Below are 16,456 nucleotides of genomic sequence, written 5' to 3'. Positions count from 1 at the left end.
TCGCCAATTTAATGTATCTGTAGTTTCAGCGCGTTAAGCAGAGCGCCAAGTTCCCAGCACCTGGGGCTTCGTGCCACATCACTAGTACTGGCAGCTATGGGCGGAAGAGCCCTCAGCTGGCTACTGCAGTCCCATGTGTGGCCATACTGGCTACTGAGTCAAGACATGCATTGGCCAAGGGTGGCAACTTTGAAAGACATGTGATTCTTTTGCCACAAGCAGAAACTCCCCTTCCTATGATCACATCCAGAACTCAAGTAGGAGAATGCAAAACCTTCCCATTCTTTAGGCTGATCAGTTTTCATCCCTTGCCATCCAGGTGTGGGATGCAGAAACATTTCAAGTGTATATTGCAATCTTGAAGGTTTTTAGGAAGGAGGTTTTAAAAAGACATGCATTACAAGAGGCAAAGCCATGTGAAAAATAGCCCTGTGTAAATGAATGAAATAGTTAGTAAGGTATGCATAAAATAGATAGCAATATGTCTTAATTCCTGCATGGCAAAGGTTTGGACTGGATGACCCTTGTGGTCTCTTCCAACTCTAGGATTCTGTAATAAAGAAGAATAAAGCTTGGAAAAGCCTGATGGAGGAATGGGAATCATACAGCCTATGGGTTGCATGCAGCTTTTGAGGGTGTCCCCAAAGCACCCCAAAATGCTGTTAACTATCTCATTTTAAAAAAAAAAACAGCTGGAATTTTTTTTTCTCTAGTGGGGAAAAACACACTTGGAGAAGACTTGTACAGCTCTCCTGCGAGCATGGCTTAATGGTGACCCAACATACAAAACATAGTTTACCAGACACATACCATTAGAAGCATTGCAAAACTCCAAGCCAGCCGGGTAAACATGGAGAAAACATAGCAGCTGTTAAGTGCCTTGTAGACTGCAGTTTGCAAGGAGTCCGGTCTAGATTTCTTAAGCTGCACAGCTCTGTTGCCACTGTTGAAAGTGCTAAGGCAACTCAGGAAGGAGTGGGCTGCTGAGTTATGTTTAGGCCACTGTGTATTTCATGATTTGAAGCCCCAAAGGCAGGCATTACATGATTTATTCAAGTTGTAGCATTCTAGTATGGATTGCCTGGGGTGGAATTTCCTTTCCTTTTGTTAGCATATTAAAAACATATCCCTGGGGTAAGCAGAATGGAAGCAAAGGGACACTTCTTGTTATTAACTGCTGTCACGTTGACTTCAACTTGCAGCAGCCCTATGATTAAGAGACCTCCAAGGTACCCTGTGATTGACAGCCTTGCTCAGGTCTTGCAAACCCATGGTTTCCTTGCTTGAGTCTGTCCACCTGTAGCATGATTTTCCTCTTCACACCATGGTATTGCCTCCCAATGGTGGTGGGATTGTACGCTCCTGCCAGGCAAGAGGCTATATTCACAGTAGCACTTCTTGTGGTAGGGTCTCCCATGCCAGACAGGCCTTTGCTGAGGAGCCAGACTAAACGTGTCAGGCAGCTACTGGGCAGTAGCAGTACCGGTACCAGTGTGTGTATGTGTGTTGACACTGGTGGAGGATCTCTCAGAGATAACAGTAGGAGCACCACAGCTAGCATTTGTCACTATTGCACAGATGGAGGCACTGGAAAAACACTTCTGAATGCCTTGTTCTGTGAAACCCCTATGATGAGGCAATCCAAAATGAAAAGGATATTTACCCAAAGTTTACCAAAGTTGCTCACTCCTTATTAAATGGCACATTAAGTTTTGTGTAGTGGTTTGAGTGTTGGACTAAGACTCTGGAGACAAGGGTCCAAATTCCTGCTCAACTGTGGAAACTCTGCGCCTCTCAAAGCATCAGAGGATGGCAATAGCAAACCCCCTCTGAAGAAACTTGACAAGACAACCCTGTGATAGGTTTGCTTTTGGAGCTCCATAAGTTGAAAATGACGTGAAGGCACACAACAACAACATTTTAAAAATGGTCAGGAAATATTATTATTTATTATTATTTTATTTTCTTATTTCCTGCCTTTCTCCCAATATAGGGACTCACGGTAGCGATATGAAGCTTAAAATCTGGGGTCTCATCCACACTGCAGAAATAAAGCAATTTACCAAGAAAATCCCATGATCCCAACCCTAGGGTTGCCATATGTTAGGAGTGACCTGAAAGCACACAGCAACTTGCACCAGCCCAGCCCCATCCTACCTATGGATTGAAAAGCCCTTCTCCGCTTGGATTCCCCATTGGGTGAAAGGCAGGACATCAGACAGATACGCAAACAGACTTCCCCCATTGAGTTTGGAGCACCTGTCTGCAATCTTGGCAGCTGGGAGAGTGGGCAGAGCGACCGCCTTCCTTTGTCTTTGCTGAGCTCAGAGCCGTTTGTTTGCAGTGATTTATAGCCGAGGGGAAGCCGGCTGCCCGGAGCAAGTGGTGACTTCTGCACTCGCTCTGGTAGCTTCCTGTTAACCTGGTGATTACCAGGAAAGGTGGTGCTAGCCTCATTTATCATAGTCCAACCCAAAGGGAGCGGCTGGTGAGTTAATTCCTACCATGGAAAATGGTTTTTCTGCTGCCCTCGGACTTTGCTGTCACCTGGGCCCTGCTGTCTCCAAACAAGCCCTTTTGCTTCAAAGGCAGCTTTCCTCATGTTTCTTTATGCACCGAGTACAGAAGCAACATTTCACCTAGAGGCATGACTACCTTGCCTCCCAGCTACTACAGAGACTGAATTTCCTAGCCTCTAGCTGGGTATGAGGTAGGAGGATGCCTTCTGTTTTTGAGATCTTCTTTCCTGGATCAGTGGGGCATGAACAATCTGTATGAGCCAGTGGGGCGTGTAATCTTCTCCCCTGCCAGGGCAATGGGGCAGACCTTCTTTAGCAGCAGCCCTGGCGGTGCATCCTACAGAACTCTACACACATGGCAACACAAAGACATACTAAAATAAGAGCACTACTAGCACTTACCCCCCAACATTTCAGAGGAGAAAGCCAGGATGTGTGTCTGTGTGTCCAAGAAATATCTCAGACAGCAAATGTTATTAATGAGGAAGATCACACAAGCTAAGAGAGGGTAAAGCAATTTGCTTTTGCCTGAGCCTCCTGGAAAGGACAAGACTCCTCTTCCCTGGCTGCTGAGTTAATGGCGTGCAAACTACTTTTGTACCTTGAACTCAGTTTGCAGTAACTGAAATAAACTGAGGACAGAAGGGAAAAGTGGGAAGAAGAGGAGGAGGAGGAGAAAGAGAAACATTTTAAAAGCAATTGAAACAGTGGGATAACAGAGGATTATTAGATATTGTCTCCACTAAATCAGGTCAGTATGAAGATATGTTTATGATATGATTCTTTTTACTCCTTCTCCCACCTCACTAGTTAACGTTTGTTCATTAATTGTCCAGCAAGAACATGTCTTAATATGTGAGCTCAGCAGATGTTTGATGGATATGTTTCTGTACATTGCATATAAAGGAGAACTTAAGAAAGCTATTTTTTGGACGATGAGTCCCAGCTCACATGGTCAGTGTCTGTTAGAAAGAACAGAGCTTGCCTCAGAATGGGTGGTATTTGCTCTTTTGTGCTGTACCAGATATTCAGAATTAGTAGGAAGGGAGCTAGAGGAGACTGATGATGATGATGATGATGATGATGATGATGATGATACTTATTTCCATGTCATCTTTTCCCAAGATCAGGAGTCAAAGAGGCTTAGAACATTTAATTACAACATGACATTGTTAAAAATTCACAAGATACAAAAGTTAAAACAAGATTAAACAATAAAACAATTAAAAGAAGATTAAAGCATGCATTATTAAACACACACACACACTCCAACACAACAATTAGCAGTATGTAGTGCATTGTGTCAGATGGGCCTTGTATATCAAAAGCCTGTTGGAAGAGAAAGGTCTTTGCTTGTTTGCAAAAAGAAAGTAGGGAGGGTGCCAGCCGGGCCTCTCTGGGGAGGAAGTTCCAGAGCCTGGGAGCAGCCACCTAGAAGGCCCTCTCCCTTGTTCCCACCAAAAGAGCCTGAGAAAGTGGTGGGACAGAGAGGAAGGCCTCTCCAAAAAATCTTATTCTAATGGGCTGATAAAAGGAGATAACAGTCAGATAACCTGGACACGAGCCATGTAGGACTTTAAAGGTCATAACCAGCACTTTGAATTGTGCTTGGAAATGGACCAGTAGGCACAGCTGGCACTCACACTTTAACTGTGCAGTTACACTCCTAGCCAATGCTGAAACCTGGGCTTTCATGCTCAGGGTTGAATCCAGGAGCACATCCAAGTTGCAGGTCTTTCAACTGACCAGAAGCATCTCCTTCTTGTCTGGATTAAGCTTTGGTTTGCTTCCCCTCATCCAGTCCATTACTGATGGATGACAGGCACCAGTTTAGGACCAAAACAGCTTCCTTGGCTTGTGGTGGAAAGGGGTAATAGAGTTGGCTTTCATCTGCATACTGATGGCACAACTCCAGATGACCTCTTTCAGCAGTGTCATGTACAGTTGTCCCTCCACATTCACTGGAGTTAGGGGCACAGGATCCCTGTGAATGTGGAAAACCCGCAAATAACAAAAATACTATCCTTTGCCCAAGAAAACACCACTCCACTCTAGGAATCTCTCAGTCCTCCAGTGCAACTCTGTGGTCAACATCTGCCCTGATTTAAAACCGACCATTACAGCTCTGTTTATTTATCTGCTTCAGCTCTCTAGGGACCCTTCGAACAGTATGTATAATAAAATAAAGCCCTAAAGCATTTAAGATCAAAATTAACCAACTCATTAACAAAGGGGGGTGGGAAGCAAAAAAGAGAGGCAGCGGACAATTTCACAGCTCCCTAGCAATCTTCGAGAGCCAGAAGTTGTTATTTTTTAAAATGAGTTTCTTAAGAATCTGGTACTAATGCATTGGAGAGACCTGGGCAGCCTCCTTTACTATGGAGGACGGGGAAAGGTGGGCAGGATCCACCTGGACCAGGAAGCCTCCACCGAGGGTCCAACTCCAGCGCATTTCTGGCCCAGCGCATGGAAGGGAAGCCTCCTCCTGCTGCATGTGAATGGCTGGGATTGAGGGATGAAGGTTAGCGAGAGGCTAGGGCCGGGGTGGAGGCAGGCTGCTGTTCTGACAGCTTTTCCCCTTGAGGGACTTGACAAGAATCAGCATTTTTCTCCCTAATAGAGCTTCAAAACTCTGTTGTGAGCAATTTGGAAATTCACGTTGAGTTTCGGGTTCATTAGCTGCCGGCTCAGAAAAAGGCATGTGCACGCCTTCGAAGCCGCCTAATATGGCCGCAGCGCACTAGCGCCTTGCATTAATGTTATTGTTATTTGTGTGGACATAGCGGGGTGCAAACAAGGTTAATTGAAACGAGAACGGCACTTCCTTTTGGTAATGGCTCAGCCTTGACAGCTGGGAGGGGTTGAGTTTTGCATAAGAGTGGGCTTTATTATCCCTTTTTATTAGAGCTAATTTGATCTCTATATCAAAACCTACATTAAGGGAATCGTTTACGGTCACGCCACCGCCGACAGAAAAGACAGCCCCAGAGCCCTGTCCTTTATTTTAATGTCTGCAGTTAAAAGACAATTAAAAATAAACTCTTTGCTTTTAAAGCTCCACTGTTTTCTTTTTCTGCGTGGCTTTTAGCCTTGCATCTCGCTCGGTCTCCTCTCGTTCTTTCCCTCCTCCCATCCCACTTTGCTTCTCACTCTAGCGAACTAATTCAGTTAAAGTCCTAATAGGTCCTTTGGGGGAAAGTTGTCTTCCCTCTGCGTAGCTTCGCCTGTGCTTATTGTGCATTTGTAAATATTGGTTTGAGGATACCTGGACCTGCAGGATTTAAAGAGATGGCACTTTGCTGAAGGATTACTCTTCTGTTGGACAATAAGCCAGTGTTTGGTCGGGCTGTTGTTTTCTTCTTTTTCTAGTTGAGATGAGCAGCGGGAGAAGAGAAAAAAGGGTGGCTAGGAAGAGAACTGTGGGAAGGCGAGCAAGCATCCAGAACAACCACCTCACCAACCATCTGGTAGCTTTGGGACTTGGGCTTTGTCTGTGATGCTAGGATGGTTTTAAAGTTCTCCTCTGGGTGTAGCTACACCATGTGTAGCTGCAAAGTCACTTGGGAGAGGAGGTGGCAGAAGGAGAACCAGAAAGAGCACTGTCAGTTCAGATGAGCACAGAGTTGCTAGCAGAAATGGCTCACTGGCCTTGTTACCTTCCAGGTAGAAATTCCAAGATCCGGGAACCTTTTTTTACATGCAAAGCTTGTGCTCAGCCTCTGGTGCCCCCACCAAACCTACTATCAGTAGCTATTAGGGTAGAGAGAAATGGAGCCATTATTGCAGGCTGCTAATTCCTTTTTAATTATAGCAAATGGCTGAAGGGGCCAGAGTGCTGACTGATCTCACATCTGCCTCTTCATGCAATTGGTTTTGCTGTGCTTCTTCTTGGTGCCAGGCTCTGTAGAGAATTAGGGTTGCCAGGTTAGGGCAGCCCCCAGGCTTGAGAGTTCAGGAGCAGAACCTGAGACTTACGGGAGATGGCCATCACCCCTTGTGATTTCAAAAGGCCTGGCATTGTTGCAAGGGAGATGTTGAACCCTGGTGATGGAGTTGAGCAGGATATGATAAGCGAATGGACCTGAGAGCAAATCAGGCCTGAACTCTACCTGGAAGCCAAGATAACTAAACTGAGGTTGGTGGTTCTGCCTTCAATTCATTTCCAAATGATCGAGACCATAAGGTGAACCTAAGGCAGGGTATTTTTGGCAAGATTTGTACAGTACAGGCTTGCCTTTGCCTTCCTTCGAGGTTGAGAGATTGCAACTTGCCCAGATCACCCAGTTGGTTTCCATGGGGAGTGTGTAATTCAAACTGGTCTCCAGAGTTTGGTCTCTGGTCTCCAGAATCTGGCCTCCAAACTCTGCTCCAATCCCATCAAGACTGAAAAATGTATGGTGCCTTACCTCTACAATACAGTAAATGTAATGTGCTTAGACAAGTCTGTGTTTCTCCTTAAGGGGAATGTATATTTGTGTATCAGTGACTTCATATAATGAAATAGTCTAAAAAACTAATAGAGAGCCTATTCATTCTGCCAAATAAGTAGCCTGAGATTCTAAGACTTAAGAGTGCTAGAGTGGAGTGTTAGTATGGTTATACTAACCATTACTATATGGCCTTTACTGTGGTTGGTTCACAAGTTGGGATCCCAGAGTGATAAAAGGGCCTCCAAATAGCTGATAGATAGCAAAGAGCCCTCAGTCTAAAAAGATACGGGTGGGGAATCCATTTCTATTTCAGATCTCCCTCCCACGGGAAGTTTGGTTGGCCTCTTGTTTGCCCCCTAGGGCTAGGGTTAGGGTTATGTGCTGTGCTTTTACCCTTTTATTCTGTTTCTAAGTACAGTTTTAAATGGTTTTAACTACGTGTTCTTAATGCAATTGTTTTTAAAGTTGATTTCCAACTTCTGTATCGTAAGAGTTTAACAGTGCTTTCTGTTATTTTGTGGTAAGCCGTGTTGGGCTATGTATCAGGTGGAAGGGAGGGCGTTAAATGAAGGCTGTCCTTTCTTTCTTTCCTCTTGCAGATGCCCGTGTGTTCGTACTTCCTGAAAGGTATCTGCAATAACAGTGATTGTCCCTACAGCCACGTCTATGTCTCCAGGAAAGCAGAGGTCTGCTCTGACTTTTTGAAGGGCTATTGTCCCTTGGGAGAGAAGGTAAGGCTGGGGCAGACTCAGACCCTCCACCAAATCCTGCTGAGATGTACCTCTTGCACAGCTAAAAGTTTATGTGCACCTTTGCTGGTTCTTTTTTAAATTTTAATTTTTTTATTATTCCCCCCTCCCCTCAAATTAACAGTATATTTATGACAATATACCCAATGCCATCATAGGTTGTCAAATGAAATCGCCTATTAATAATATATTGTCTTTCTCTGTTGTCTTTTTGACAACAGGTTAAGATTTTTCTTTTGTAGTAAGCCTTTGGGAACTGATTTTTAACAAGAGAAGAGAGCTTTATGGTGCCGTACTGTTTAGTTTTTGTTTTAAAGTAAGATTTTTAATGGTTTAGGGGTGGGGTGGGAGGAGATGGAAACATCATTAGGAGCAAAGAAATGAAGAGATCAGAAAACACAGCCTCAAAGACCTTTGGTCCTAGGGGAGAGGAAGCAATAGGAAGAGTTCTGACCAAGGACTCACTTAGGAGAGGTTTTAGCTCCTTCACCAAGAACTGAACCAAAAATAAAAGAAAGAAAGAAGAAAGGAAAGATTTTAAATAGTTTTAATCCTGTTATTGCTTTATACTGTTTGAACCTCAGTTTTGTGTGGGTTTTAACTATATGAAATTTTAACGTGCAGCTGGCCCTCCACATTTGTGGCTTTGATGAATGTGGTCCTCCAGCACAACTCTGCCAACTGTTAACCATAGAGTTGTGCTGGGGAACCTAGAGTAAACACTCCTTTAGGCATTTGTAGGTCCTTCAGCATTTTATTTATATTTCCCGCCTCTCCCTGCGGATTGAGGTGGGATAACATCAATAAAAATACAATACCATATAAAATACAGTCAATAAAATAATGACATTACTATTAATTCGATAAAATAGCTAAGTTATCATCCAAAATTCATACACTCATATTCAGAAGTGGAGTCTTTTCTTAATATCTCTTATAAAAGTTCAGGTGGGTAGACCTGCCGGAAGAGATCCGTTTTAAGTGCCTTCTTAAAGGCATCTAAGGTGGTAATAAGACAGATCTCCTCCAGTAGGCTGTTCCATAATCTGGGGGTCACTGCACTAAACGCTCTGTGGGAAGTTGTTATTCACCTGGTCTTTGGATACTCTAATACAGTGTGCCCTTATTTTACATGGGGGATCCATTCTGGACTCCCTCGTGTAAAGCTAATACCTCCTATGCTCAAGCCCCATTTAAATGAATGGGGCTCGTGCATTCAGCGGTGCAGTGGCATGGAGGCACACGCGCCCCATGGGCGTGCACCCCATTCATCCCTATGGATCGCGCTGTAATCTGTTCTCTTTTGTGAGCAGCCTGGCGTCCTGGTATGGGAGAAAGGTGGGATATAAATTAATGGATGGATGAATGGATAATTGGATGGGCTTTTCTATTTATTTATTTTTTATTTGCTTTATATGCCATCTTTCTCCCAGAGTGGGACCCCAGGTGACTTCCAAAGAGAATCGGTTAAAAAAACCAACCCACATACAGCTGCATATGCTTCCACCAATATGTGATGTCTGTTATTAGTTACTCTGACATATTAATAGCCTCTACACCAAATAAGCTGTTGGTTTTTGGGCGCTCCCTCTTTGCCATTCAGTTCTTGACAAGACATTTGAAATGGGTACCATGTCACAACCAAGTTGTTCTCCTCCAATTCTCCTCTCATCCTGTGAAAATGGCTGGTCAGTTTTTCTGCAAGGGGAACTGGTCATATTCTGTAAAGATTCCTATGAAATGAGAGTCCTTGGGCATTTCTCCAAGTGCTGGAAATTGGAACCGCCGTTGCTGTTGGCGGTGCTCTTTCCACATGACGGGGCTGCAGTGGTCCTTCAGGGATCCTTCAATGTCTCCACCTGAGAAGGACATCCCTTCACCATCTTTTTACCCTCTTGGTTCTCAGGATTGTTGATGGGTAGACAGGGCCTGTCAAAAAGGTTTCTTCCATCGCACAAAAATGGTGGAGATGGCCTCAAGCCATTAATAGGAATATCTACAACATTAATAGGAATGTCTATAGGATGGGACCATGTGCCTTTTTCCTACTCGGTAATGGGCTGGATGAGGGAAAACAGACTCAGTTTGAATCCAGAGAAAACGGAAGTGCTCGTGATAGGTTCCCCCGGTCCGGGATTGGAGATTTTTCCACCTGTCCTGAACGGGGTCACGCTCCCCTTGAAGGACTCCGTTCACAGCTTGGGGGTGCTCCTGGACTCATCGCTCCACCTTACATCTCAGGTGGATGCGACGGTCCGGAGCACCTGCTATCAGCTTTGGTTGATTCGCCAGCTGCGACCCTTTCTGGGCCGGAGGGACCTTGAAACAGTGGTACATGCTCTGGTAACCTCTCATTTGGATTTCTGTAACACGCTCTACATGGGGCAACCCTTGTACCATACTCGGAAACTACATATGGCAGCTAGGTTGGTCACTGGATCTTCCAGGGCCACCCACATAACACCAGTATTAAAAGATCTACATTGGCTGCCTATTCGCTTCCGAGCGCAATACAAGGTGTTGGTTATTACCTATAAAGCCCTAAATGGCTTGGGCCCAGGGTACTTGGAGGACCGCCTCTCCCCATATAATCCGCCCCGCACACTCAGATCGGCCAGGAAGCATTTGCTGAGAGTTCCAGACCTTTACCAGCTCAGCCCCTCAGCTCTGGAACTCGCTTCCACCGCGGTGAGCTCCACTCGGCCACCTCCCTTGATCGGTTCATGAAGGAGTTAAAAACCTTCCTGTTCCAACAAGCCTTCCCCTAATTGTTCCCTTGTTAGCCTCCCCTCTTCCCCCCTCACTGTACTATTGTTGTACATTCTAAGCTAGCTGGATATTGTTATATTGTGGTTTGCATTGATTGTATTTGATTGTATTTAATGATTGCTATTTTAATGTATATCTGTTGTGTTTTTATCCTGTAATGGCACTTTCTGTAACCCGCCTTGATCTGAGGAAAGGCGGGCTATAAATAAATATTTGATTATTATTATTATTATTTCTGTTAAATGGGGTGAGAAGTAGTGGAAGGAACTATTTTTCCTCCCACATAAATTTGGTTGGTCACACTGGTGCAACCTGCATGACTGGAAATGATGTCACATCACATCTAATGGTTGATATTATTGGCCCATTTGGGGAGTGGGATTGGTTTTTATGGGAGGGTGCAGTCATGAGGGCAAATACCCGGCACGTCCTTGAGTGGGATCCAGGAAATTGAAGTTGTTCTGGAAACGGTGACTGCATATCAGCAAGTCTCTGATCGGACAGCAGAAAGGATGCTGAGAAAAAGATTTGGTTCCTCCATTGTGAGAGGATTTTGAGGGACTGCCTGGATCAAACTCCACAGCAGTGCTTGAATGAAAGGACTGCTCTGGAGAGGAAAGAAATACTATCCACTTGAAAGAAAAAGGAAAGCAAAACATTAAGTGAAGGTTGGATGAAATCGGCGGTGGTGGTGTGGCAGGGAACAGCATCTTTAGGAAGAAAGTGGGCAGTTTTGGCTGCCCTTGGAGGGTCCCAGGGAGAGAAGAAACGTGAATGGAACCTGACCTTTCCGACAGTTACCTTTGGCCTTTGCCAAAGGACAGAACTGACTCTGTTGGCTTTAAGAAGGGGGGCTCATTCCTTCTGTCCTCTCCACAGGCCCTCAGCAGAGGTGCTCCTGACACTGGTGTGACTGAGAGAAGGGCCTCCAAGGAGGATCTTAAATCTCGAGTAAGCTCATTGAGAGAGGCACAGTCTTCAAGGCAGTCTGGACCAAAGCCTTATAGGGTTTGGAAGGTCATGACCAGCATTCCAACCTGTCCCTGAAAACAAAGTGGTAGGCAGTCTGGTTGGCCACCATGCCCAAGTAGCCCTTGGTCCAATCCAGCCTCTCTTCTTGTGTCCATCTGGGAGGTATTTGACATAAGCAGTGTGACATTTAGAAGGTCAGTATGGAATGCCTTTCTCCCAATTGTAGGGGCAACTGGGAAGCAAAGCCATGGCAGAAGAACAATTCCAAGAGGGGGCAGTTGGCAGCCAGAGGATGCTAGCAAATCCTCTTTTGCCAACAGGGTTTTGAAGCAAAGCCCCAAACAGGGCAGCCTTTCCAGAGCTCCGGCACAAGTCACCCAGCCAGCATGTGTACAATTATTTTAAAATATTCCAATTTAAATGAAAATATAAAAGAGATATTTAGAATATTTATTCTATTAGCGAACGTGCTTACTGCATCACTTTTGGAGTGTCAGAAAAGCATTCTCCTACAGATGATGGATAGCAGCCCGTAATTATATGGGGAGGGGGGATTGCTGAGCAGGCCATATTTAGCTGGTAAGAAGAAATACCCGGCCTGGGCCATCGAGGGTTAATTTTATTCTCTAAATAATATAAAAAGTGCTGAGTCTGTTCCTTTTGCACAAAGTAGAAAGTCCTCAAATGGACCCCGGAGAGTTTATAATATTCTACTGAATCAAGTAAAAATGTTAACCTTGCTTCATAAAACGATGGCTTGTTAAAGATGCGCAGTCCCTTTTCTTGTGAATAATTTAGAAAGGGAGTAAATCTCTTCTCATTCTGCTTTTCTTTTCTTTCTCTTTCCCCCCCTCCCCGCCGCCTTTTCCCCTTGTCCGAGATGCGGCAAGCCCAGCTGTCTACGGGTTTTAACTTTTAAAGGACGAGGGAAAGCAGGAAAACAGGAGCGCAACTTAGAGTCTGCAGGGCATGCATGTTTAGAAACCAAGGGTACAAACTCCTTCAAAATCAGAATTACACTTAATGGACATCTGTTCCCTTGAGAGCTTCCAGAATGGGTCTTAGAGTCTTCCTTTCCTTCGCTTGAAACATAGAGGTGTTTCTGAGATGCAGAGCTGCTTTCCTTGCAGGGGACTGGATGGCCCTTGTGGTCTCTTCCAACTCTACGATTCTATGATTCTATGACATTTTACGGACTTAAACCCTTCTGGCCTATGCGACCAGGCTTTTGGGTTCTAGAGTCCTTGGTAGCATCCTGATCAAACGTGAAATGTTTAAGGCCTTAGTGAAAGTTAGCTTGTATTTAATAGGCCTTCCCATTTAGCTGGCTGGGACCAGATTGTGGCTGGAAATGGACTGGGTGAACCAACTTTTTTGTCCTGTTAATAACTTGCTTGTCCTGTTCTCATAGCTATTATGATAGGAGATGCTTCATGTGTGTGCACTTCAAGTCCCTTTCTTTGTTTCAGTACTATGTAAACCTGGTGAGTTCTCTGGCCTTGCCAGGGAGGTAAGTGTACCCTCGCCAGGTAACGTGCCTCTGGTGGAATCTGGGTAGAATATCACATTGATATTCTTGGATGCATTTTAAACAAAACAAAATGGGGGGAAAGCCACCCATGCACTCAGAGGATGCTGTCCATTGTGTTTCCGAGGGAGCTGCTGGTCCTAGTCGCATCTCCTCCAAGGGCAAGCAATGCTGTGCTCCATCTCTACCTCATATGCAAGTTCAGATAATGAACTTGATAATGTTCAGATAATGGAATTGTCTCCAAATTTTACCTACTCTCAGTGGGAAGTTGCCTATCACATTTCTGCATGGAGCCACAACTCTGGTTACAATTTTGGGGTGATGGTGTGTTTCCAGAATGCACCTGCTGTATTCTTCTCTCCCTGCTTCTGCCCATTTTCCTGCTAGACATGGATGCAGTTCAGACAATTTCCAATGAACTTTCAAAAGTCACCATTCTGGTCTTTTCCCTTTATTCCTCTCCTTTCTCTCTCTCTCCCTCTGTCTTTACAAGGTTGCCATTAAAAGAAAATCCATTATATTATATAGAATTCATTGTGTGCTCTTTCCCGCTTCTGTAAGTACATTTTGTGACCATTTCTGCCCAGCTTCTCTGAATTGGGAAGATCAACCTTTGCTTATCTCATGAGCTGTAATTTTGTCCCTAGGAGAGGTCTTTTTATGAGAAGAGACACTTGTTTCCCTTGTACTGATTTTTTGGGTTAGAAGCAACCCACTTTGCATTAAAGAGAGCCAGCTCTCTCCTTGCTTTGGGCTTCCATTTCATCCCAGGCTGCTTCTTCCATGTCTGCCCTACAGAATAAAGCAGAGAGGGGCAAAGTGAAATCTATGGGCTTCAGCTGCTCTCCAGGGAGTTTTTGGGACCCCCAAAATAGGAGTCAACTATTTTTTTTACTCCCAGATGCCCTCTAGATACACAGGGGCTTTTAAATGACATTTGGGGGGGCTCTTTTCTAAAAGACACTGTGGAGTCCTGGTTGTTCCCTGTTGTTAAAAAGGACCTTTCCTAAGTCTAAAATGTTCCCCATGCAACCAGAGAGCATTTGGGAGCAAAAACAATTGAGGTACATTGGGGTTGCAGCCCTCCAACCCCTCTGGAGGAGTAATGTGGCTCCCTACCCACCAATAGTTGCCCATTCCTGGAGTAGAGGGAATATTTGGGCTAGATATTTAAAGTTACCTTAAAAAAGATTTTGGCATTGCATATTTTTTAACTGTCCCAACTTGGCGGAACTAATCTTCTGTCATCCCACTTTTTTAGCTTTAGAGGAAAGCCATAGCAAACCTCTGAATAAATCATGATGGACATAGCAAGGTGTAGTGCTTTGAATGTTGGACTAGGATTCTAGAAGATGGGGGTTAATATGTACCCAGCCCCAGAGATCCGCTCGAGGGACCTTGGGCATGTCCCACTCTTTCAGCCTAAGAAGAAGGCAATGGCAAACCTGTTCTGAATATGAAGTCGAAGGCTTTCATGGCTGGCATCCATAGTTTTTTGTGGGGTTTTTGGGGTATATGGCCATGTCCTCATCAGAGAATGCTGGCATGGAAGAGAGTGGTGTGTGTGTGTGTGTGTGTGTGTGTACTGTGTGACCCTGGGTAGGGAGGTGTGATTTCCATATTAATCTGTGTATTGTTCTGTTGTTGAATGGCAAAGCCTCAGGGTGGGAAGATATGCAAAGAGGATTAGTGTCTGTTTAATTGGTTATTAAACATCCAGGGTCTGCTGGGAAAACCCCTGACCCTGGATGGTTTTCATTTGCATTTGCTGGGTCTTGATTTTAGTGTTTTTCAGGACTGGAAGCCAAAATCCTCCCTACCCAGGGTCACACATTATATATGTACCCAACTCTCTTCCATGCCAGCATTCTCTGGAGATGCCAGCCACAGATGCCGACAAAACGTCAGGAATAAACTTTTGTAGGACATGGCCACATAGCCCGAAAAACCCACAAAAAACCGCTCTGAATAAATCTGGCCAAGAAACCCCAAGGAGAGGGTTGTCACAAGTCACAGGCAACTTAAAATCACTAAGAGAGCCAGCATGGTGGTAAGAGCTGGTGTGATGCAGTGGTTAGAATGTTGTTTTAGAAATCTGGGAGACCAGGATTCGAATCTCTGTTCAGATATGGAAAGCCACTGGGCCATTCACACTCTCCCAACCTGAGAGAAAGGCAAAAACAAACTCCCTCTGAACAAATCTTGCCAAGAAACCCCCATGATAAGTTTGCCCTCCTCAGGTTGCCATAAGTTGTGAGCCAGAGGTCCTGACAGGAGCATGTGCCATTTATCTTGCAGATCAATTTAAGAAGGATGCTGGCCAGAAGGTCCTGACTCAAGGGAAGGAGCACTATACTGACAGTTGTGATGCGGTGGCCTTGTTCATTCCATTGATCCAGCCTGACTAGCTGCCTTTAATGTGAAATCCTAAATTTCCATTAGCTTTCTTTGTTTATTAAAACATATACACCCCAAGAACTCAGGGAGGAAGAAAAAAACCCAAATTAAAAACAATTTGAAACAGTTGAAATTTAGAGGAATTCAAATCTAAGGCCAAATTCCTTCTGGTAACTTATTCACATTTAAGTTCTCCTACAGAAGTGGTTGTTCATTTTTGTCCAATGGGGAATGGCTGCATTCAGTTCATGGTTGCAAAAGTGGAATTGTGCAAATTGTATATTATATATCCAGATGTGCCTAGCTGCACACGAGCATTTAGTTGTGCATTGGGTGTGGGTTCAGTACACCCACTGACATTTGCTCTGCAAAAGAAGCAAAGTTATCCCTTCTTAACTTGCAGTCTGATGTAGTTGTATGTCCATTACTAGAGAGGTGTTTTGATTAAAAGTAACTACAGGTTGAGTTTCCCTTACCCAAAATGCATGGGATCAGATGTGTTTTGGCTTTTGGGGTTTTTTGGAGTTTGGAATACTTGTATTTGCATATAAGTACATAATGAGATATCTTAGAGGTGGGGCCCAAATCTAAACACAAAATTCATTTCTTATGTGAGCCAGTAGTTTGCGTGTTGGACTATGACTCTGGAGACTTGGCCAGGAAACCTCCTGGATGACCTTAGGCAAGTCACATACTCTCAGCCTCAGGGAAAGCAATGGCAAACCTCTGAACAAATCTTGCCAAGAAAACACCATGATAGGATCGCTGTAAGTTCGAAATGACTTGAAAGCACACAACAACAATATACACCTTACACACATAACCTGAAGATAATTTTATACAGTATTTTTAATTCATGTTGTACATGAAACAAAGTTTGCATACATTGAACCATCAGAAAACAAAGGTATCACTTATGTCAACCGTCCTTGGGAAATGTTTTGGTTTTAGGAGTATTTTGGATTTTGGCATTCCAGATACAGGAAACTCAGCCTGTAGTTATTTGCTATTAGTTACTTCCAAGCTCTTCCTGTAAGTTACATCCGTCTTTATGGAACAGAAGGGAACACAGAGATGACCTATTCGTGG

General features: G+C 44.3%; 1 protein-coding gene across 6 annotated transcripts in view; it reads left to right on the top strand.

Moving 5' to 3' along the window:
* Window positions 1–16,456, top strand: part of ZC3H3 (zinc finger CCCH-type containing 3) — a 333,696-nt gene that overhangs the window by 256,903 nt on the left and 60,337 nt on the right. For all 6 annotated transcript variants that reach the window (XR_006103478.1, XR_006103479.1, XM_042462809.1 and 3 more), the window contains exon 9: window positions 7,549–7,680. Coding sequence is in view for 4 of the 6 variants with exons in the window: in XM_042462809.1 (XP_042318743.1) it covers window positions 7,549–7,680 (132 nt within the window). In the remaining 2 variants the exon portion in view is untranslated. The remainder of the gene's footprint in view (window positions 1–7,548; window positions 7,681–16,456) is intronic.

Source organism: Sceloporus undulatus, chromosome 4 (genome assembly GCF_019175285.1).
Source record: "Sceloporus undulatus isolate JIND9_A2432 ecotype Alabama chromosome 4, SceUnd_v1.1, whole genome shotgun sequence".
Lineage (NCBI taxonomy): Eukaryota > Metazoa > Chordata > Lepidosauria > Squamata > Phrynosomatidae > Sceloporus > Sceloporus undulatus.
This window is presented reverse-complemented; position numbering and strand designations above follow the sequence as displayed.